Source organism: Mercenaria mercenaria, chromosome 17 (genome assembly GCF_021730395.1).
Source record: "Mercenaria mercenaria strain notata chromosome 17, MADL_Memer_1, whole genome shotgun sequence".
Lineage (NCBI taxonomy): Eukaryota > Metazoa > Mollusca > Bivalvia > Venerida > Veneridae > Mercenaria > Mercenaria mercenaria.
In genome coordinates, this window is record NC_069377.1 from 1,985,884 (window position 1) to 2,010,702 (window position 24,819).

Sequence of the window (24,819 nt, forward strand, 5' to 3'; positions counted from 1 at the left end):
CCATTTTTCTTAAGCATGACCCTGTTGAAGATCGTACCCGACCTCTTGTGTGTAAGACAGACGCTCTACAACTAACACCCCCCCCCCCCCCTCCCCCACCCCCGGTCATCAGAAGTTTCTGTACAATTTGATAGAAATATTTATATATTACATAAGATATCGGAAAAGTTACTTCTTTAAAACTTCTTATAGGGAATTTAGTCTGACTTGCTGCGTGTATCTTTAATATTTTTATCAAAATTTGACTTATGGCGTAGTTAAATCGACAAAAGAAATACGATCCAACTGCAACCATTCTTGTCAAACTAGTTGCGAGTGCAGGACTAAATAGTGTTCAGTGCGGGGTGATACTGCACAAGTTTTAGCCTGCTGGCGGCAAGTGATTCTGCCTTTCCGACCAGTGCAAACCAAGATCAGCCTGCACATCCGTGGAGGCTTATCATGATCTGCATTGTTCGCTATTCAGTCAGTAATTTTTGAATAATAATTGATATGGCCTAAATTGAATGACTGATCTGTCCATTTTAGAAATTTAGCAGGCTAAGGGTTAAAGCTGATACTGTTCTAAGCAATATCAGCCTAGTCTGGACGCCGGTAAGGTAACTATGACACTAGACGCGGAACTGACTCGCAAGAAGTTGATCTATCCATTCCTGCTACAGAAGGGATTTTCGTAACCTTTCTGCGTTGACTAATAATGGAGTTTGTTCATACTTTGTACATGAAGACAGTGCCATGTTAGAAACAGAAATACGAAAAAATCGAGGCTCACCATGCTTGTTTCGGAGTAATCTGCCCTTGAATATGCAAATTTGAAGAAAAATCCAGTTTTAAGGACAGATAACTCCTGAACAGTGACCTATGATTTTTTTTTGCATATTTCTGTTTCTAACATGAAACTGTGTTCATATACAAAGTTTGAACAGATCCTATTGCTGGGAAATTTTTCCCCCATCTCTCATACAAAAAACTACAGCAAGTGTCTTTAAACTTTACGGTTACGACTTAATGTTGACTCACTATTGTTATATTCTCTGGTCAATCGGAATCATGAAGTACATTAATTTTAACTGTAAAAGAGGCCGGTACGCTTTTAAAATCGGTGCAAGGAGGCGTGTTGCACATTTAATTACCTCTCAAGAATAACTCAATCAATCCGAGTCTGCTACTATGTCATAGATTTTATTAACTATCACTACAGCAGTCTTTAAGTGTCGTGTGGCGGCAGTATTGTTATATTTCCTGGTCCTTTGGGATCATGGAATACATTCATTTTTTTTCTATAATAAACTTCCGCTTAAACCAGTGTTAGGGGGCGTGATGGGTGTTATATATGCCATTACCTCTCATGAACAGACTCAATCAAACCGAGTCTGCTATTAAGTAAATTGTTCGCGTTCTATGCTTCCAAAGGATCTTTTCACAAATACGTTAATTACTTTTTAAAGCTGTCAGTGAAAGTAATATTTCCTACTGGCTAGCTGGCTAAAAATTTAAACGTTCTCCAATTATAAAAAAATGACTATCATAGAGAAATGAAAGTGAATATAAAACACGAGTCTTTTCTTCTGTTTAATTTTTCTTCAAAAGACAATCGATTACACAACCGTTTGCTTTAAACATTGTAATCAACTAATGCCGTATTCTGATGCCTCTTTTGTTTCGTAAAGCAAAAGAAGAGCTCTTTTAAATGCAACTGTTACTAACCATGTTGTGAAGTTTTGCTTAATGACTTGTCCGAAAATATGACTAGTCCGAAAATATAACTAACTCGAAAATATCACAAGCTCGAAATCACAACTCCACATTGTTAGTAACAGTTTAAAATTTGTAAAGCAAACAAAAATGTCACATTATATTAAAAAAATGTATTGTGTGTCTCAGCCCCGAAAAGTAAATAAATAAAATACCACCGAAATCGGCTGAAACAGCACAGTACCTTAAAAATTAACACATATACATTGAATAGTACAAATATGTAAAATTAAATAAATTAATTAGCATATAAATAAATAGACATGAAACATAAACGAAACAAAATGCGTAGTTGAATGCATCAATATTAATACTTTTGACGTTGCCTGCAAGATTTCTAATGTTCCAGACAATACATGCACGGGTTTCTATAATGCTCATCGCCTCTTTTGATTCTGAAAAATATGTCCGCAAGGACAATGTATCTCTCCAAGGCATTCCGCTTGACAAACTTTCGTAACTCCGTCGACGAGAGTACAAAATTTTCTTCTCAGATTGCCTCCCTTGGTAGTGCTCTGCACGTGAACACCGGCAGAAGAAGAGGATATTTGTTTGTATACAGCCGAGGGTCTGCCGAGGGTAGTTCCTCTTCAGCAGGAGGAGAGAACTCTATCCTCTGTAACATGGACGTGAACAGCAGGAACAACCGAGACATTGCGAAATCCTCACCGGGACAACGCCTCTTCCCAACTGAGAACGGAATTAACCTGAAATAAAAAGTATGAGTGTAACATTTTGTCATCTGTGCATGCTAGCTGCCGGTAAAATTAGTATTTTTTTATTATGAATTGAAATACAGCTAGTATACTGAAGCTCTTAAACGACTGGCGGTAAGTGATCACAACTGATCATCTTGAGCAATTCGCTCAATAGGGAGAGCAATTCGCCCGCCCACTAAGCTCAATAGGGACAGCAATTCGCCCGCCCACTTAGCTCAATAGGGACAGCAATTCGCCCTCCCACTTAGCTCAATAGGGACAGCAATTCGCCCGCCCACTAAGCTCAATAGGGACAGCAATTCGCCCGCCCACTTAGCTCAAAAGGGAGAGGTCAGATCTTCGGGTCACGAATTCATGAGAAGGCAAATATTCCCTGTGACGATTTGATAACTGAAATCTTTCATCCTCCATCTCAAATTCATGTGGGAAAGTTGGCAGTTACTTGCGGAGAAAAGGTTTGTTCTGGTACAGAATTCATAAACACTGGTTATCGTTACATAACTGATATACTGTTGAAAAACGGCGTTAAACCGAAAACAAACATACAAACAAACAAAAGCATCTTGAGAACCTTTGCTAAACTAATCAGACATGATCTTGTATAAAAGCATATAACACTTACGTTCGTCTTAATTTATGGTCTGCGGGCAAAAGTTGGTCATTTTCTGTCAAAAATCTCTCCGGTCTGAACACCCAAGGATCGCCCCATACAATCTCGTCATGGTGAATGCCCCAAATGTTGGGAAATATCTAAAACAGTTAGGAATAAACATTGTCACTTTTGATCTAGAGATGCCAATAATTTCACATAGCTTTTAAAATCCAGAAATTGCAAATCTCGAGTGCGACAGCTTTTAAAGTTTTCATTCTTTATGCTTTAATAATGTTCCAAGGATGGCATTTGTTACACTAGATAACCGCGCAGTTCAAAGTGTCGTTCTTTATGGCAATCTTGAGTGACTGTATAGAAAGGAAATGCTGTAAATTGTTACTATTGTTATAATAAACTGTGTGTATAGTTTGCCTCATTACTTCAAAATATTTGAAAGACAAATGCCACATCTGTCAAAACACTGATTATGGAAATTAAAACTTTGTAGGCCTATGTTAATTATAGAGAATCTACTTACCCCTGAATCTTTCTCAATTAAATATCCGTCAAGGACAACGTCTTTGTTACTCTTATGTGGTATAGCTAATGGTGTTTGACTCACATATCGCAACATCTCGAGTAGGACTGCTTCCGTGTATGGCATCTTGTTCCGGTGAGAGGAGCATGGGATTGATGTCGTTCCAATGACGTCATCAATTTCTGTGTGAACACGTGATTGAACATTCTGGTAATGGCACATCAACAAAATAAGCATGCGTATGCTTTTCATCATCTCCGACATTCCTGCAAAGCGATAAGTGATTCGTAAGTGCTGGGCTTTATAAAAAAGCATAGGGTCACCAGGGTAAACTTGAAGGACTCAATCTAATCACCTCGGCCTTTATGCTACGCAATAGACGGAATATACGGAAGTACCCGATGTTTCACGATTGTTGATGGTCATGCCGAGAAGCAATACTTTTCACGTTACAAACTAGACAGTTTTACTTTTAGGTGAATGTAAGTAAAATTCTAAGTCATGTTTTATATCTCCTTACCAAAAGACAAAACCATATTAGATATTTGTATTTCCACATATAAACTTTTCTGTAGTTATGCTAAAATTGATCTTCTTTTTTAATACTTCTGGATGTTGTTTTTTTGGGTTTTTTTTTTTGCAAATGAAATGTATCATCTGTCTGTCATCGCATAATAATGTATTTTGTTTGAATTCTTATTATTTATATACTATAAATGAAGAATTAATTTTTGAAAACGAATGAACGTTGTTTTACAAGATGTCCTCTTGGCGTTCCATATTTCGGACTATTTACAAAGATCACAGGACGTTTGTGTTTTTTCTGTTGTTAATGAACAAAATAGTTGTATTATGCAATAAACCTGACACGATTCATGAGCATAGCATCATACACAATTCATAATCTAAAAATGGTATGGCAAGATGACAAAAAAGTTCCAACTGGATATTACTTTCACTGCCTAAACAGATTGTTATAACGGGAGAGACTGCATGTATTGAGTCAAATAGTGTTTGAAATAGTTTTGTTCCCGTATACATATACCTTTAAACTTGAAAACAAGAGATAACTCGATTCCGATATTTTTAATTCACGCTCAATAGATATGATAAGAATAAATGAAATATCCGGTTAACATGTCCATCAAACAAGAAGGACGATTTTTAAGCCCTATCCAAATAATGAAATATCCGGCTTTCGAACTCTTCAATGTATCAAACAAAAAAATGTCGTTTATTACATTCTAGTAGGCATTAAAGGAATCCTATATATTTGCATTAAAGGAGAGTATTAAAAATGGTTATCAGAGGGGTTTTGGGGTACTTCTTATCTAACAAGGACCGCCGAAATTAAAACAATAAATTTCGTGTCGTCTCGGTTTTCCTTTTATAGATGTTATATTTCTACCTCTTTGTTTGATTAAACTTTATATCCCCTAAAAATTTTCGTGCCCGGGAACTCTAATCTATATATCACTCATAACTGTCATCAACAGTACGTGTAGTTTTTGCCTGTATAGTAATTACTAGACTTTTTAGGTTTCTTATCGGGTTCCTTCGTTTTATCCCGTGAGTTTTTCCGGCTTACTTCGGCTTAATTCGGACAGAGTCGTTGTACAAATTAATTACCCACGAACATGTAAAGAATGTACCTAAAAAGATATCTTGTCCTTTTTACCTTTAGCCTGCTTGCGGCAAATGATTCTGCCTTTGCGACCAGGACAGACCAAGATGGTCTGTTCGCTATTCAGTCAGTAAATTTTCAGTTAACACCCCTTTGAATAATAAATGGTATTGCCCGAATTGATTGATGGACCAGTCCATTTTAGAAACTGAGCAGGCTAAGAATTAAACTATAACATCTAACAAAAATAATTATTTACCTGCAGCTACAGTATCATACATGAGGCCCTTGATGTAATCGTCAGTGAGCCAGCTTTCACCTTTAGTCTGCATCTCTTCTTGCTGTATCTTCAAACAAACGTCAACCAACCCTCGGACCCGACCTTCCTTGTACGTGCTCTGTTTGAACAAGTAAAATAACACAGATATCATATTATGCAAAATATAGGATCCGAAATATTTGGCGATTTGTATTTTTGTTTCCTGTGAAATCTATCTTAAAAATATCCAAGAACGATACAACGTTCGAAAAAAAAAAACGTGCAATATTTAATCGCAAATCTATGTTGGCTTCGTCAAACGTGAATTTCATGTGAAATTTTATAAAGCAGTTATGTTTACCGACATCTTACTGATACTGAGTTAAATTTCGTCATAAAAAATTTACATTCAAAGTCTTTTAAATTTTTTTTTTGTTCTAAAAATATTTTATTAAATAATTTAAACAACGTACTTAATTGTGTGCAAATCTAACCCAACTCATTCGTACTAAATAATTGAAAGATCGCACTTACTTTCTGGGTATCGAAGTATCTCCTAGCAACGCCATCCCTTGCTTTGATTGTATCTCTGAAAATATTTCTATATTTGCCTGGTAGGAATCTAAGAAATGGCAACACTCTCAACGGTGCGTCTATACTTGGTTCAAGGAGGGTGTACAAATGGTCGATCAGTTCCCATAGCAATTTTGAGTCAGGATCGTCTACTGGCAAAGTCTCTCCAATGAGCTGAAAACAAATTGAACATAGATATTTTTTATTTTTTACCGTCAGAAAAAAACAACAACATGCCAACCGATAAACATCTGCTGGTTCCGCAAGTTTTCCTTACTCATTGTGGCGGCATGACAATTTCCATAAATAATATATCTAAGGAAATTCACCTTTGTTTGAAACACACTGACAATGCCATTGGTACCTGATTTTAAAAAGAATCATAAAAATAAAGTAAATCTGCCATATACAGTCACCTGTTTTTTAAACCTTAAACATCTTATTTGAGTTTTGTATTATTTGAAGACTTTTTAGCCTCGTTTCCACTTAACTTACCATTATTGAATGCAAGTCAGTAAAATATTCCTTTATAAGATCATGCAGGTTTTTGTCATCTGTTGATCTTCGGCTACATTTTTCTACAAAGTTTTCTATTGCAACTCGTGAACACTTTTGAAAAACCTCGTCATTCATTTGGTAACGTAAAACATTTTTCCTGAGAATATTTCGTAATGACATCGTCTTTTCACTCAAATCAGCAAACCCTACATGTCGTCTGCCTTTGAACACGTGACTAGTTACATTTACAGACCTGTCATTCAAATGATTGCTTAAATTTTGACTAGAAAACGCTTTCCGTAAAAGATCCGCGTCAGAAATCACGACAACAGGTTTTCCAAAAAGTTTAATTTGAAACAAATTTCCATGAATTTTACTCCATTTAGTGCACATCTTTTCAATTTGACTAGAATCCATTTGATGACTATTTCCAATAATAGGGAGCCCTTTTGGTCCCGGAAGTGTAAGATTCTTTGGCCTATAGCAAGCAACCCTAGGCCCTACTTTATTCATCAACTGAACCGTTCCCGACAATATAGAAATAACGTTGGAAACCATTTCCGCTAACTAAAAAAGAAAAATCAGAGCAAAACTACAACTTTTTTCTCAGCGGTAGTTTATGTATGGTCAACCTTTATATGTTTGATGCTGATGTTTATAACATTTGTTTATATACCTTCTTAGTGACGCCCAGTTTGTCTGTTATAAAATATTCAGTACGGTTCATTAGATCGATTCACGTAGGTTACACTTAAATGGGCTGTCTATTGATTCGTATCCACCCTCAGATTTTCTTGATAAAATTACTTTTGAATAAGTCATGAACGAATATCCATTCACTTATTTGACATTGATATTTACTATTATTAGAACTTCAAAGGGAAAAAAGAATAGTAAAATTTAAATTGCAAAATCACGCCATTTGTAAAACAAATATGCGGTCTAAACAGCTTATAAGATAATCAAAGTTTGTCAAAGGCAGACATGAAAAAAGAAAGATAATTACTTTAAACAGAACATTGTGATATTTTAACCACAAAATAAAAAGGAGTGATCAAGCATAAAGCGTTATCATATTTGCAACTGTAGTATATCATGACCTATCAATATTAATTAGTTACGCCAACATCAAACGTTGATACGGGCCTAAATTAACTCACTTTGGGATTGAAAACCGTGAGCAAATTTTCGCCCACGCACGGTTTCTAACAACTGATGTCTGATGTAGTAAGTGCGTTACAATTACGTAATAAAAAGATGCCACTTGACGTAACATAATACCTAAATGTTACTTCCGGTTATTACCAATGCTGTCACGAAGTTATACGGTAACGCTCATCATGCCTTTGTTTAAAATGTGGCTGCCACGTTTCCGTTATGAACATATAATACATTAATTTCTTATTAAATCTTATATCTGATAAATTACTTTCTTCAATGTTTGTCAAAGGTCTGAATATTGCTGAATATACTAGAATATTTTATTGAATCTATTGTTTTTATTACCTCCCTTTATGGCTCTAACTATAACAGTACATGTACAATATTAAAAGTAGTGCTTTTCTAACCATGGAAGTATGCAGAGCATCTATTTGAAAAGCTGTTTCATCTGTTTTTAAGATAACATATTCAAGCATTATGGACCTTTAAGCTGGAAAAAATATGGCCGACTACTTTTATAGGGTATTATTAAATAAGCCGTTTAATATGCAGTTTCATTTCAAATCTATTGAGCAATATTTATGAGTTAAAATATATTTCGGTTGTGAAAGGGTCAAAATCTATGTGCATTCTTAATTTGTGGTTTGACCGGGCGAAATGTAATACGTCCTATCAAAAAAGACACATTTCGAAATATCAGCAGACCATTCCTAAAGAGCGACTCCTTCGATAAATATAGGGGCCTATGTATTACCCCTGACAAAAAGTAACATCGTTCTGAAAATTAAAAATTAAAAATCTTTACATTTTTTTAAACCGAATCACGCGACCATGCGACACCCACGTATATTTTGTATTGCATTTGAGCGTAACGAAATATAACAAAGCCAAATAAAGCATAACATTTGTCATAACTATAAATAAATCATTGAAAAATAAGCAAATATCATGCAGATCGGTTCACTGTGTCAAAGGAGTGCTCCAACATGTTCTTAGTGCACTATTGTAATACTGGAGTGAAAATATTAAATCTATTTTTCGAAGGCACGGAACTACAAAATGGGTATAATTTGGTGAAAACCTTTGAAAAAGACACGAGATTTAAAGAAAAGTTATTTGCTTAAACGCGTTACATCATATACCTTTCTCTCGTGAACACAAGACCCAACATTTTAACCCGTGACTCCGCCACTCCGCCACTCTCTGATGATCACTCGGTGAAAAATACTTTGATCTTGCAGCGAAACAAACAATACTCTTTTATTTATATAACTATTATACAAAATATGTGTGTCCGACCTGCTTGATTGTAAAATTTTATTTTTTCAAAGCTTTTGTATAGACACAGGATTTTCGCCTTAAATTTCAAGCTCGATTATTCTTAAAACTGATTCCAACAAGTTTTTAGTGTTAGTCGGTGAATGAGAAGTCGAGATCTCACGCCACTAAATTACAAAAACGGGCTTATTTGTAAAACGTATCATAGTTTAAATTTCTTCTTTAACCAGTTTGTAAAGGTATGTAATATGTTTGATTTCCGTGATGTTTCACAGTAATTCATAAGATACATGTCACAGCTTTTAAAAGCACAACTTAAATATCAGGAAAAAAGTCATATTTCTAAAATTTGCAAGATTCTAGTACTTTAAAATGATTTATCTTCCAAAGATATACACCAACAATCCACCAATAGGTGGAGACAGTGGTTTTGAAAATGACGGGAAAAGAATTTAGTAACGTGATAATGATATGAAAATGATAATATTATCAGTCTATTGCGGAATTATCATATTTCGGTATTACTTGGATGTTATAGAAGGTTTTTCAATATATTATAACAATTATTCATGTACAAAAAACAACTACGTAAAAATCGCAGTATAATTATCGGGTCATATCCATTCTAATGTGACTAAGGAGATAATTCGTTGCTAATATAGCATTAAGCTATACTTATATTTGTATAATTATAACATTTGGTACCACTGTCCAGTTCTTAGTTTCTACTAGCATGTACGTTTTAGCGTTTGAAGTAGACAAATTGCGCCTTTTTGCAAATAACTCAGTTCGTATCTATCGCATTGTCGGTATGTCTGGTCGAACTGTCGTGCGTCGACCACAAAGCGCGACAGACGACATACGACATGGCCCTAACAGGATTCCGTACTTGCTAAACGTTAGATTGATTTTTTAAAATAGTAACTGACTTATTTGTTAACTACATGCTGATTTTTGTTATTAGTTTGAAAATAGAAACTAGTGTGGAGAAGAACTGGTTTGTTTGCTTCTCTTCAATATCGAGTTCGTTTGTTTTATTGGTTCAACAAAATTTCTGTTAATTAATTGAATACAGTCTTTTTCTTTCCAGTACCAGCACTTTTTTGTTCTCCGCAGCAAGTAAATAACAACTTCTACACATGAATCTGAGTTTTTTTTTATACAAGTTGTTTACACCGGTCTTGAAGAAAAAGAGACAAATACTGAATTTGAAGGGGCACGTGTAGCCAGATAAAAATCAGTTTCGTATATGAGCCGCGCCATGAGAAAAAAAAGAAAACCAACATAGTGGGTTTGCGACCAGCATGGATCCAGACCAGCCTGCGCATCCGCGCAGTCTGGTCAGGATCCATGATGTTCGCTAACAAATTCTTTAATTGCAGTAGGCTTTGAAAGCGAACAGCAAGGATCCTGACCAGACTGCGCGGATGCGCAGGCTGGTCTGGATCCATGCTGGTCGCAAACCCACTATGTTGGTTTTCTCATGGCGCGGCTCATATGAAGAAACAAAACAAAAAGCAAGAAAAAATAACAAAAACAATAATGGTGTACTTATAAGTAGTTAGAGAGACAGCGATCCAGCATACTCTTAATTTAATAGGTCATGAATTCTGTCATGTGTTCTTTTGAAGACAGTTCTATTTCATGTCCTTAATAGATCACAACAATATTATTTTCATTAGAAATTATATCCCCATTATGACGTAAATATAGTTTAGCCATTTACACGATCGAATGACCACTAAACGAGACCACTAAACAATACAAAAAGAAAAAGATATAGATTTTGTATGTTGGTGGTTCAAAATATCAAAACCGGCTTGTTGTGGTTAAACTTATTTAATCAGCATTTGAGCCGTGCCATGAGAAAACCAACATAGTGGCTTTGCGACCAGCATGGATCCAGACCAGCCTGCGCATCCGCGCAGTCTGATCAGGATCCATGCTGTTCGCTAATGGTTTCTCTAATTGCTATAGGCTTTGAAAGCGAACAGCATGGACCTTGACCAGACTGCACGGATACGCAGGCTGGTCTGGATCCATGCTGGTCGCAAAGCCACTATGTTGGTTTTCTCATGGCGCGGCTCATTTAACTTGAAGCTTCTTCACATGAATGAGATGTGTTTACGTTATGAGTTTTGCTTTTCGCCCGGTCTTCAAGGAAAATTAACCTTTAGCCTGCTGGCGGCAATTGATTCTGCCTTTGCGACTAGTGCAGACAAGATCAGTCTGTACGGACTGGTACCGTATACTTGAAAAACAAACCAGTCCATTTTAGAAATTTAGCAGGCTAAATATTAAAGCAGCAAAATAACCTACATACAATTTACCAAGTAAAATCGGGATAATTTTCTAGCTAGGTGTATCTTCAACAAATCATTACGTCGCAATACAAAGAAAAAAAGGAAATAAAATATATATCGTCTTATCCTGCGAGTCAATCGCAAAAAAAATAGCTGAAACATGGCTATCATCTTTAAAACATTATGATTATATATAAGGCAAATTAATGTAAAAACCATCTAAAATGTATATTCTATTTCTGTAATCTGATCACGAACAAGTTGGCCAGTGGACCACAAAGTTGGACCATAAAGTTTGAACTTACCTGTCTGCTAAAAACGTTGCTAAGAAACAGACGAATGTAATCAATGTTCAGGTTTTTATTTTCATTGAGAAGCCCAAAAATAAATCCATCTATTTCTTTCAAAATTACGTTTCTTGAATGGACGATTTCATAATGTAAACAGTTTTTCAAAATTTCTTTTTGCCTTTCACCAACGTCTGTGAAATCCCCAAACGAAAATCCTTTATTTTGAAATACGTAATACTGGAAAAACGGGCTAGACCGTCCGTTCGCATGTCCGTTCAGCTCAAGTAACTTTTCTACGGATTCAAACGTATTTAACACAAAAATGTTCTTTCTTAGCAGCTTGAATTTGGTGATCGAACCGTAGTCCTGACTCAGTTTGTGAAAATATAAATGTAATCGACCACTTTTCGCTACCTTAAACGGAAGAGCTAGAGCTGCGTTGCCGTTCCTGATCCGTTCACTACATGTTTTCGGTTTCTGATATATTTCCGACACATTAGAGTTGGACACAACACAAGTCACAGAATACACATCCTTTTTAAATCCAGAAAAAGATGAGCTTATAGGTTTGCATAACGTCCTCGCTATTCTTAGGCAAGATCTCATGTTGCAGTCAGAGATATTATTCTAATTTTAAGCAGTCAAAGAGCTAATGTTTTTAAACTGTCATCATACACACAAACGCTCACTTTTATTTAAATTTTAACAACTTCAAATAGATCGAATATACCAAAATACCCTCTTAAAATACACTTGTATGATCAAGTGTCACTTTACATTAAATGTAATTTAAAGATATTCTTTTTTAAAAATATTTGCTTTGGAAATAAAATCGAATAAGAGATAAGTAGCTATATTTTCATGCGATAAGGTAACTTTAAAATTTATACGTTCATTTGGAATTACTCGGTTGTTATTATTTAAGCGTCTCCAAGAGACACGCTCCTTAAAACAACGACTTAAAAACACTCAATTGTTATCAGGTTCGAAGCCGTAAATTATGAAATGAAATCACATTAAGTTAACCCCATATTCCAGTTTTCGTGGTTTATATAATATTACAAGTGAAATGATATAAATTTTATTAAATACTTCACGTAGATAAAGTGTCAATAAGCTATTTAAATCCAATTTCAATAAGCCGTAACGTAGTTTTAATCCCATAAAATACATAAGAGATCATCGGTCCAAATTGTATTACATTTATTTTAGTTTATTTTTTTTCGTCTAGTCAAATAAGTGATAGTTGCTTGCGTATTTTGGACAATGCACACCGTTTTTTTTTCTAAAATCTTTTTTGTTCGGTGTTTCTGACAGTCATGATTTAGCGTGACCTTTTTTATTCATAAAATTTCAAGTGTAAAAAATACATATGGTGTAATGTTATAGATAATTTGTAATTTGAAACCAATGAAAATTTCATGTAAATTGAAATGGTTCAATTCACCGAACATTTCAGCTGTATTTTCATAGCTCAGGACGCATGTGCGTCCATTAGGTTACAACGCTAATTTTTGAGAAGTGATGACTTATTTTTGTGTTTAGATTTGGTCAACGTATCTTTTAATGTCTCGGAGCACTTTACAAGTTCCTTTTTTGATTGCCTTATGTCATCAATATGTGGGTACTTTAGATGAGTCTAGTCCGTAAATTGTTGCCATCAAAGAGCTAAGAACTTTCACATACATAGTGACAGTCAGGTCAATTATTTACGATGCTCCGTTAGGGCCAGCGCCTATTATCTTAATACAGTTCTATATTTGCATGTAAAATTAAGCATTATTTGTTTACCAGACCTTTTCACAAGCAATGCATTTAAAAAAAAAAAAAAAAAAAAAAAAAAAAAAAAACTTGAATGACGGTATAGAGCAAGGTCTTTAAGAGTTACTCAACTATATACATTTCATTCACAATTGTAAACATTATGTATCGGCACATTCTTTAATGTTTTTGTGGTTGCTACCTGACCTTGTAAAACCAGACATTATACATTGATTTATTGCCTAACTACAATGCCTATTTGCAGTGGTGACATTTTTTATCTTTGGAATTCAAAAGGAATGTTTTAATTATTCACAAATATTGTGTAAGAATAGAGGAATATCACCTAGCCTTCGATAATTCATCATAAATATGAATGTGGGTGGAAGATGTTGACTTTTTGTCATATTTAAGGATGAATATAAAAAATCAAACAATTCCAAAAGGTGTCTTCTTGCCCAGAGGGGGCGCGTCTGGCATGTATAATTTCTGGAACTTTGAAAAACAACATGGCCACAGTTTAACCCTTATCATGCAAAACACGATTGATTCTGCCTTTGCAACCAGTGTAGATCATGATCAGCCTGCACATCCGTGCAGTCTGATCATGATCTGCACTGTTCGTCATTCAGTCAGTATCTTTTTGATAAGCACCCCTTTTAACAGTTAATGGTACTGTCCAAATTAAAAGATGGACAAATTCCATTATAGAAATTTAGCAGGGTAAAGAGCGAGATTTTATGTATCGTATAGTTACACTATATTCTTATTTCTTGGCTTTTTATTTATTTATTTTTTGTTGCTAATCTCATTCACTTAAAAAAATTTATATTAACATTTTTCTGCTATTTCCATCTGCCGATCAAATCTAATTTGCACTTTACTTGCATAATTATTTACTCACAGGCCTATCAGTTACTCATGTGATTGTTCCACTTAAAGCTGTATTTTAGTACTTTTGCTTAATAGCACTCGGATTGTGTTTTAGCGTACATTCTGTAAAAAAAACTTATATAAATCCAATATCACAATGCATCTTGGATTTCATCTCTGAATTATTTAGACCCGCAGTCGCATTGTCGTGCGTCGGCCTCAAAGCGCGACGGACGACATACGACATGGTCCTAACAGGATTCCGTACCTATGCCCTTACTTTCTGTGCTAAAAACACAAATAAAAATTCTCGAAATGTGGTGTCAAATCCTGTTTGTACAAGAATGGTCACAATAATGAATTTGCAAGATTTAATTTTCTCGTTTAATTAAAACCATTCTAACAGAATTTCAATTATTCTTTTATTATTCGCTTATCTTGGTCTTCAAATACACTATATATCAATCAATCACGTTCAGGAAATCAGTTCCATGGCAAATTTATGCGTTTGATTAAAGTCACATTGATAACTGAGTTGAAGATCACATTTTGAATAGTAATTACAGCGTATACAAGTGCCCGATATTTTATGTGTGAAATTTCAATAACAAGGAATATGTAATACATTCATATCGGTTAATTTGAAACTCTTTAAAATTATGTTAATTAAGGTTGGTTCAGTTCACAAAGTAAACCCTTGAAGTATGTAACCTTGTCAGAATTTTTATGAAAGCTAATGAGGCTTTTCTACAACCTTTTTTTCTTCTTTTTAAACTACAAACAAAAGGCTGCCAAGCATATAAATTTCTTGTATTTCAAGGTTGCAGATTTTTTGTGGGAGGATCTTAACGAACTATCATTTTTTTTTAAGTTTAAATTATTAAAGACATTGTCCGCTTAATTGTAACTGCACACTTTGTTTTTACTTCAAGTAATTGAATATATGAGATTTATGAAATAAATGCATCGATTTTTATTAGCAAAACATTTAATCATTTTTGAGGATATCAAGTTAATTTGAACGGCAGCTTTATATGATATGTCCCCAACACACAAATTTTCTGTCGTGACATTAATAATGTAATATCTATTAAATTTCGGTATAAAGAAGTTCTGAAAGTCTGCCTTATGAATTATTTATGATTTTTTACTAAAAATTGTAAGTCGAAAAATGTCTGGAAATTGTAAGTCGATAAATGTCTGAAAATTGTCTACAACTTATAAGACGACAAATTTCTAGAAGTTGTAACTCGTTAAACATCTAGATAAGTCGGTCGAGTCGATCAATGTCTTTAATCTCTTCAAACCGCGATAATTTTTGCGGTTCAATTACAAAAATTACCACATGTCAGCATTATTCGTTACCTGACCTCATTGTCACATCAGAAAATAACTATGGCTATAGACAATGTTTAGTTTCTTTTTATTATTCATTGTAGTAGATCTACTAGGAATCTGAAAAGTAACTGGGATGGTGCGCACTAGCAGAAGAAGGATCAAATTGCTTATAGTGGAACAGTAAGCAATGTATGTAACTAAGCTTGACAGTATCTCTCCTAATATTGACAATAAAAATGTCCAACGGAAAGGAATGTGTTATTTATTTTATCATACCGAATTATTTATACTTATCTTTAAAAAAAAATAATGTTTTTGGATTGAGGACTGGTTAATGCAATCAGAACCGGGACAGTTTTTTTTTTTAAGTTGATCGAATATTTAAAAAAAAATGTTTTTTCTGTTTTTTTGTCAATGCAGATCGACGTTGATTTTGACGTTGAAAAAGGAACTGACTCTGAAGATCTGCACATCTGTATACAGCTGTCAAATTATCATATCTATCATTAGAAATGATAATTATAAATTAAAATAATTATAATTATAAATATAAATCACCCTCGCTTTATAAATGAAATAGTTTCCCCCGGTATTACACAAATGACGATTAAAAAAAAGACTGAAAATGCAAGGGAATATACGTTTTGCGGAAAAATGAAACAAGAATGGTCGCTGGCAATACAATAAATGAAAACGTACTGTGTTCGATTTTTAGGAATTATTTTTTTTAAAAGTTCAGTATTAAATATATCATTTGAAGAATTCAAAAAGGAAATAAATAATTTCTTACTTTAATGTCTTTATTAGATTTTTAGTTCATTTGTTGAAATATGTCAACAAAGTACTTGTACACGAAACTTGCTGCTCAGGAAAAAGTTGGGACCAATTGTAATAAAAGAAAGGGCTACTTACATCGAAATTTAAATAAATGAATAAATGATATAGCTGAGAGAGTAAAAGATAAAATGAAAAAAAAAACAATGTAGCATTTCATTTTGTATGATCTGACTGGTTTTGGAGAATAAAGTAAACAATTATCGCTTGCTGAACGTGATCATACACTGATTACCGCACTGGAATGTTTGTACAGTTGTTTTATTTTTTATCTTTATATTTTTTTATTTTTTTTTTTATCATTTTGTTGTTTTTTTAATACGTAAATGAAATTTACAATAGCTGTCTAGACATTTCAGCGTTTATTCATTGCGCACGATTTTTTTTTCTAATAACCTCAAATTATACGTACTTCACGCACTTTTAAATATGTATTTTCAAATTTTCGCCCAAATAAACTTATTTTATATAGACAACAGGCTTGGTCCTAATTGGACAGTGTCGTATATCAAAGTACTAAGTGGGCCGCCCAGATCAGAACCTGTCGTGTATCAAAGTACTAAGTGGACCGCCCAGATCAGAAGTTCATTATGTACGAATAGCCTGATTGACTTTAAAAGAGAAGTGCGGAATTCATTATTATTTTGTTAATTGAACGAACTGGAAACAATTCAAAGTCAAAAGTATATATCTAGGTTTTCTATGCGTGGGATCTTTTTAGATTTAAGTAGTTGGTGTCTACAAAGGGTTTTAAATTTTTCCTGTTGTTTATTTCGTTTTTTTTTTTTTTGTGTGTTTTTTTTTTTACTTTTTTAAATCTTTTTATTCAAACATGATGAGAGCTGTTTCTTGCTGACATTGTCTGCTTACGCCTCTCCCAAATAATCGGGTGCGCCTCTACCAAATAATCAAGTGCGCCTCTCCCAAATAATCGAGTGCGCCTCTCCCAAATAATCGAGTGAGGTGAGAACAGAAATAAAGCAAACGGCTTCTTGTAAGGAAAGAACGCCTTTCCAGTGCTATACTAGACCCAAATTTCGTTGTATGTAAACATCAATATGTTTCAGGTATAAATATGCACTACCCCTAAGAAACTGAGATTTGTATCAATCGACTGTTACTGCATGACATTTATTTACGAAAGTATCTCCAGATACACACTTAATTCACACAATTAGTAAAGTTAAATACCTTTGATAAGGAATTTCTACATTTGAAGTAAATAACTTAAAATAAAATATTTTCGTGAAAGACGAGCATGGGATATCTTTAAATATATTTGATCTGGAAACTGTACATTTAGGTACTATCTTATGTGATAAAATATTTTGTAAAAGGTGAGCATTTGATATTTTTGATCGAGCATAACCCTAGCATGGATGAGAGTCACAAAGTACTTTCAAAATATTCGCTGAGTAAGCTGGTTATACATATATATGCTATATCGTGCTAATATCAAAACTTGAAAGTGCATGAACCTTAAACCACAAACCAATCGTGTGATTTCTTTAATTCAAATCAACTTTACTTAATCACCTTGAAACGGGAAACTACTTTTCCCTTCACAAAACGATAGTTTCACGTTCACCTGTAGCCATCTCACAGCATGGGATTTTAACACTGCGACAAATGCAGACCAAGATCAACCTGCTACGTGCAGGCTGATCACAATATGCAATGTTTGCTATGTAGTCAGTAAATTTTCAGTGAACACCCCTTTGAATAATAAGTGGAACTGCCCAAACTGAATGATGGACCAGTGAATTTTAGAAATTTAACAGGTTACAGATTGAAGCAGCGACAGTAATGGCATAGGTGCAAGCAGTCCTGAATGTTTATGAATTGTTATTCAAAATTTGCTATTTGAACAGTAAAGCAATAATCCAGACTCTAACAAGCTGTTTCACGTCGTATCAAGACTGTAGCGGTGCCTTACAAGGGCAGTATACCTTAATAACGTTAACTTTTACTTGCTCCGTAAACAAACTTTCTTAAAGTTTGTTTATTATGATAAGTTAAAACTTAACTTACTTCTATGGTGAATAATTTGGCCATAAGGTCTTTAATGACGGGATCTGGACTAAAATTGTGTGACATCTCTCCAAGGAATTGTCTGACCGCTGAATTTGTTTCCTTTAATAATGCCTCGTCATGTTTTACTCTCGCCGATTGCTGCCAGTACATCGCCGTGCTGAAAGAAAAAACTTCATCTCTTAAGTCGAATTTTGATGACTCGAAATCATTTGAGCCAACAAGTGCGATTCGAGTTAAAAGGTTTAAAGAAAATAGCTTTGCAAGTAGTGTACGAACGTGCAGAAAACACGCAATCAAACGAGTTCTATGAATGTGGTAAAAATCGTTCGAATTATCAGGAAAACAATCGTGTGTCAAACATTAAAGATTTGAAAGTTCGACTGTTGCGGCATTGGTAATGTTAGAAATCTAAGATGGAAACGGTGTTATATACAAGTAGGTACAAATGCTAACATTATCAAGCATGCCAGTGAACTGTTTATATTTTAACTTCATCTGATAAGTTTTGTACCATGCATTTTATATAAAAAGTACAAAATGAAAAACGTTGGAAAATAAAAACATTGGAAAATAAGCCATGGTGAAAGCGAAAAAAACTTACTGAAAAAAACTTAAGTAACAATACTTACTGAAAAACGTTCCGTAGTTCTGGAACATAGTTTTTATAATTAGCAAACGCAAATCCTTTTCCATTGAACACATACTTTTGAAAAAACGTCTCCTTCCGGTCCACAAGATTTGCGTCATCAAAAGCCGTCTGCACAATACTGGCAGAACGCAGCACAACCACGTTCTTTCCAACAAGTTTAAACTGAAAAAAACGTCCATACCGCTTTCCAATTGCTGTCAACGTCTTATGAATAACGTTAAAATTTCCAATCTGTGAGAGAATACCGAAAAACGGATACCCTACCGGTCCGGGAGATTGCTGCTTCCGGCGCCGTCGCAGGTAGCGAAATAAAGACAACACTCCGTAAAATCCTGCCAAAACTGATGCTGTTGCCACCAATGTTTCTTGAACGTACATTTTTAAAAGTTTCTATCTGCTTAGATAGTTTCTCCCGCTTTACGAATCTATCTTGTTATATTACAACTAAATCTGTTATTCAAATAGCCTATTTATATAAATGGTCACCGTTTATTGAAAACTTGATCAGATCGGTTGTAGACATCAATCGTATTTATGTCTAGATTGCCTGATACTTATATATCGCTTTTCACAGTACGTCACACAATTGCATGTATTAATACTCTTTAGAGGGATGGTCTAATTGTATTAAATTTATTTACAACGAAAATTGCAATTCATACCGTTTATATTCGGGCGGGTTTATTTCTGAACTGAGCTTTAATGTAAAATAAATTGAACATTTGAAATGCCGTATGTACGCAGTTTACACCGTTAAGCTTTGGTGGAAAACAAAATAAAATCTTGATGCGGGTATAATCGTTGTTTACGCCTGCTCGATAATTCATGAGGTTATCCGCAGATCAGCGCAGAGTCTGGTGTCTCATGTCCCCGGGGTATAGTACCGCGTGTCCCCGGGGTATAGTACCGTGCCATAGTTTATTTGATAACGTCATATAGAAATTGTTTATCCCAACTGCACATCTCATAAAATAATTCACAAAGGTGAAATATATGATAAGCCGACCATGCTGTAGGCTGGCGTGACGGATATTATTTCCCATAAAACACCGTTCATGGTACTATAGAGAGTCGACGGCATGCGTTGGGGTATATAAAACATAGCGAATTTCAGTTAAAAAGATGTCACTGATAATTTGTGAGACATGATGAAAGAGAATATAGAATGTATAAATATTATGTAAAATATTGAACCAGATCTGATGTTTAGCATAGTTTAGACATGTATAATAAAGCAGCTCTGTTTAGCTTATGTTTTGCGGAATATGCACACAGATATCTCTTTGTATGGGGTGTAGATACCGAAATCTTCAAGAGGTACAGAGCGAGACAAGGCCGCCGACAGACCGAGTTACAGGCATGTGCACCTATTTTACCGAAGTCAGAATTGTTTTGATTATGAAAGCAAGTCATTCAGTAGGCGCTTTATTAAACTTTCTGTTCGCCACAACATTCTTTGTGGAAGATTTAAAATAATCAAAATATGTTCAGCTGTCGGCAGGATTAGAAAACACATTGGTTCGTAAAGAGCTTCATTACACCCTGTTAATCTTACCAGAACAGACGGCAAAAATGTCAAAGTTAAAGCCTAATCTCAGGAAGACCTTTTATGTCCCCCGTCCCGCGCTGAAATAAAAAAATACATGTTCATGACAAAAAAAAATGCAGAGAAGTATGAACTGAACGACAGAATAGAATATTCTGTTCTGTTTCTTCAACTTGACAAACCTCCTTTAAAATAGGACACCCTATTTCATAATCCACAGACACAGTTTCACCCCAAAACTCTCCTGAGGTCTTCTTATCATATAAAAAAGATTACTAGATGTCAAATTTTGAAGATAATTTACAAGCTTAATCAGCTGTCAAGCAAACAGCGACCCAGTCGTCTACAGAGCGTTTTTGACACGATAATCTCTTAACCTCTTTATTGCAAAATTTGCGTAAGAGTTTGGAAACTGTTTTTTAAGTGCAATTTCTCATCAATTTTAACGTTATGTCACTCAAGTTTAGAAAATGATATTGTGCAATGTTGTTGAAAAGTAGGTGCGTATGCCAACTATAATTAAAACAGCCACTGGTGGATTTTTTAATGTCAGTAAAGGTGTAAATTTAGAGAGAGAAAAAAAAAATGCATGTTAGTGCAGGTAATTCGGTTTGAGCAATATTTACTTTGATGAATAATCCCCTATAAACCACTTAAGAGAAGTGAACTATTGATTAAAGACGCGGATATTCAGAGACTAATGCGCCTGCGGATACTTCTGGGAATCTTAATATAAGAGATCCTGATCACATGCAACATTAACGGCACGCGGAAATACACGATGTTACACGTTCATGTTTGAAATATGCGATAGTAAAAGGGCACACCCGACTAAAAGTTTTCCTGAACTAAAAATACATTTTATGAATTTTAAATAACAACTTTAGGTTACAACTATGAACTATAGTATCATGATAAATCAGACAGCGTTAACATTTTGAAAGAACGTCTGGCGGCTCCAAACATGTAAGAAAAGTACATCACGCAACCGCCCCCTTAGGCATACCATAAAAATTCCATTCTCTTTAATATATGAGAAATATATCCGGCAACATTATAAAGAACTTTTATCAAAGCGTTCACAGTTGCTATGATCTCGCATGTTCAGTTCATTCATGTGAGCGGTAAACATAATCACTGGAAAAGAACAGACAAATGAATATTAATTATGTCTTTAAAGTAAATTGTATATTAATTTAAGTAGAATTATGTTAATGAACAGTGAGTAAGCTCAGAAATGATCTACTCTTTGTTCCACCTTTTCCGTAACGAGGGGGTTTTTTTTGGCCATTCATATTATTCATTTCGTAGACCAAAATCTACAAACACATTTATAATAATGATGTTATAACTTGAATTTCAAAAATGCGAACTATAGCCGAAATTCTCGAGCAGCTGTGCTACGGATTGTGTGGATTGAACAGTAGTTAAACTTTTCCTCCAGCCTCAGGCAAAAGCTAATACATTACATAAGGCATTTATCAGCACTTTCGTTCATGTATGCATTATGAAATCAAAAATACGAGAATCATCCTCTTGCAGAAAATTTCTTCAACAACAACTTCCATGTACGAGTCAGAAGCTTCAGGTAACTCAACAGAAGTAGAAAATATTTGCATATTACTTAGAAGTTTAGTGCCGTTACTGTATTAGTAATCCGTAAACTTCGCTTCTGAGTTCGATTCCTCCTGTACTAAGTCCGCCTAAATTGGTAGCTTAATAACTTCACTATTGAATTCGCCTGAGTTTGGTAGTCTAGTGCCTTTATTATTTAGTTTGCCTGAATCGGTAGTCCAATGCCTTCACCATTGAGGTCACCTGGTTTGGTTATCCGATGTCTCCACTATTGAGTTCTCTTGAATTGGTAATCTGATGTCTTCACTACCGAGTACTCATGAGTTTTCACTACTGAGCTCACTTGAATATGGAAATCCAATGTCTTTGCTACTGAGTTCACTAGAATTTGGTAGTCTAATGCTTTCTCTATTGACTTCATCTGAATTCAGTTGGATTTGGTAGTCCAATGCCCTCAATACTGAGTTCACTTGAACTGTTAATCCGATGCATTCACTGTTGAGTTCACTTGAATTTGATAATCCAAGGCCTTCACCAGTGAGTTCGCCCTTACTATCGAGTTCACTCGAATTTGGTAGTCAAATGCTCTCACATGAATTGGTGATCCAGTGAAAATGAATTTTCGTTAAACATGTGTGGAAAAATCAAATTCGGACCATTTTCACATTAATTATAACGAAAGAACTATCTTTTCCGTGAGAAATGCAGGTACCGCTTGTAACAGTAAAAGATGGGAATTACGCAAAAATATTTTTTCCCGAAAATAGTCTTCAATCTTTAGTTAGATAACATTTCATTCGTGTGCATTCATATTTTTTTTGTCTAAGGTCCGGAGACATCTTAAATCATGAAGCTGAAACAAGTTGTGTCCGTTTCACAATAACAGTGACATTGACCCCATTGAGCCATAAACTTGCTATTGGCGAAGTGACTATGTTTTACAATCTTTAGTAATGTTGACATTGACACTCCTCCCGTATGCATTCCCAGTTTTACTATTGATAAAAGATTCCATTTTATTCACTTCATTCTTTCTATTTTTAGCTATGGTGACCTTAGCTTTGCTCCAACTGAACCCATGTAAACTTGCAATAAGCCACTCAAAGTTTCATTTCAATATCTCGATCGTAAACTAAAGTTTGACGCCGTCAATTCATCTGACAATCAACCCACCCAATGACACCCAGGTCTTCAGCTGAAGAAAGAACTTGGTAACACTGAATCTGCCTTTGTAACCGAGTTTGATTATTGTTCACTATTGCAAGCATATTTTAGTAACTGGTTTTATATAAACTTTCACCCTTGAACTGTATTAATCATGTTTTCTATGTATGTCGCTATTAAAATATTTATATTTTCAGACAAAATCGCAAGTAGGTCAAGTTACTCCTGGATATATCTTTGTTTCGATTTTCCATTAGTGACAGTAGATTACTCGTATTTAAATTGAAAATAAATAACAGTCAACCGGCAATGTTTAATTTCAGTGAGATATACAAGCAATAACGTTTACCATTTGAGCCGCGCCATGAGAAAACCAACATAGTGGCTTTGCGACCAGCATGGATCCAGACCAGCCTGCGCATCCGCGACGTCTGGTCAGGATCCATGCTGTTCGCTTTCAAAGCCTATTGCAATTAGAGAAACCGTTAGCGAACAGCATGGATCCTGACCAGACTGCGCGGATGCGCAGGCTGGTCTGGATCCATGCTGGTCGCAAAGTCACTATGTTGGTTTTCTCATGGCGCGGCTCATTTATTGAACATGTAATGAGATAATTTAATTTTATTGCAAATGTTATGAAGGTTAATGGAGCGAACAGTCAAAATAGAAATCGGCGATTAAACTAGCAATCAGATTAGCTTGCAATGTTTATGGTTTTTATACAAAAGCAAAATTAATACTTCCTCGTATATTTTTCTAACGAAATCGTCTGCAAAAAGACATGACCGTCTTTTTTTCAGTAATTATGCAACAAGAGATGTTTGTAAATTGCCTGTCGTATGTAACCGGGAATAAAATTTTCAGTATAAAATATGTCGTGACCTTGACCTAATAAGCTCGAAAACAACAAAAGTCATCTCAACAGAAAATCGTCACAAGAAGTTTAACAGGCCCAGATGTTTTCCCGAAACCGTTTTCAAGCGCAAGGTCTCCGTGACCTTCACTTTTGACGTACTGGCCCACATATAAAAGTGGTCTTCTACTGACCGCAGGTAATCAGTTTATGAAGTTTGAAAGATTTCCAGCGTCAGTGGCATTTGAACACTGACCCCAAATCGATTCGGGTCATACAGTAACCACAAGGCAATCATCAACAACCGTTCTCTCGTTATTTATCGGAAACCGTTTTCAGTCTAAAGGTAACAGTGACCTTGACTATTGACCTATTGGCCACAATAATGGTACGGACCCTCTATTTGTCAAAGACAATCGCCTTCTGAAGTATGAAGACAATGAACTGAAGTGTTCCTTAGTTATTGACCAGAAACCATTTTCAGCCGAGGCTACTGTCATCTTGAACGACCTTGAACTTTGAGATACTGACCACCAAAACAAGAAGGGTTACCTACTCACCACAGGCAATTATTCCGTATTTCACAAAGGCCCAACAACTCC

The 24,819-nt window shown here is 35.0% G+C and overlaps 1 protein-coding gene across 3 annotated transcripts; it reads right to left on the reverse strand.

Moving 5' to 3' along the window:
• Positions 1–1,559: 1,559 nt before the first annotated feature.
• On the reverse strand, positions 1,560–19,642 carry LOC123536180 (cytochrome P450 2J4-like). Of its 3 annotated transcripts, none has more exons than XM_045319124.2 (7): positions 19,060–19,642; positions 18,428–18,587; positions 6,022–6,234; positions 5,488–5,626; positions 3,605–3,870; positions 3,097–3,224; positions 1,560–2,462 (listed from the first exon to the last, which is right to left on the reverse strand). In XM_045319124.2, exons 1-7 carry the CDS (start codon positions 19,455–19,457, stop codon positions 2,246–2,248), a joined length of 1,521 nt encoding a protein of 506 aa, XP_045175059.2. In that variant the 5' UTR covers positions 19,458–19,642; the 3' UTR covers positions 1,560–2,245. The 3 variants fall into 3 exon arrangements, with proteins under 3 accessions (XP_045175059.2, XP_053384705.1, XP_045174711.2); XM_053528730.1 differs by lacking the exons at positions 18,428–18,587; positions 19,060–19,642 and adding exons at positions 6,556–7,125; positions 11,606–12,790; XM_045318776.2 differs by lacking the exons at positions 18,428–18,587; positions 19,060–19,642 and adding an exon at positions 11,606–12,777.
• Between the last annotated feature and the right edge of the window lie 5,177 nt (positions 19,643–24,819).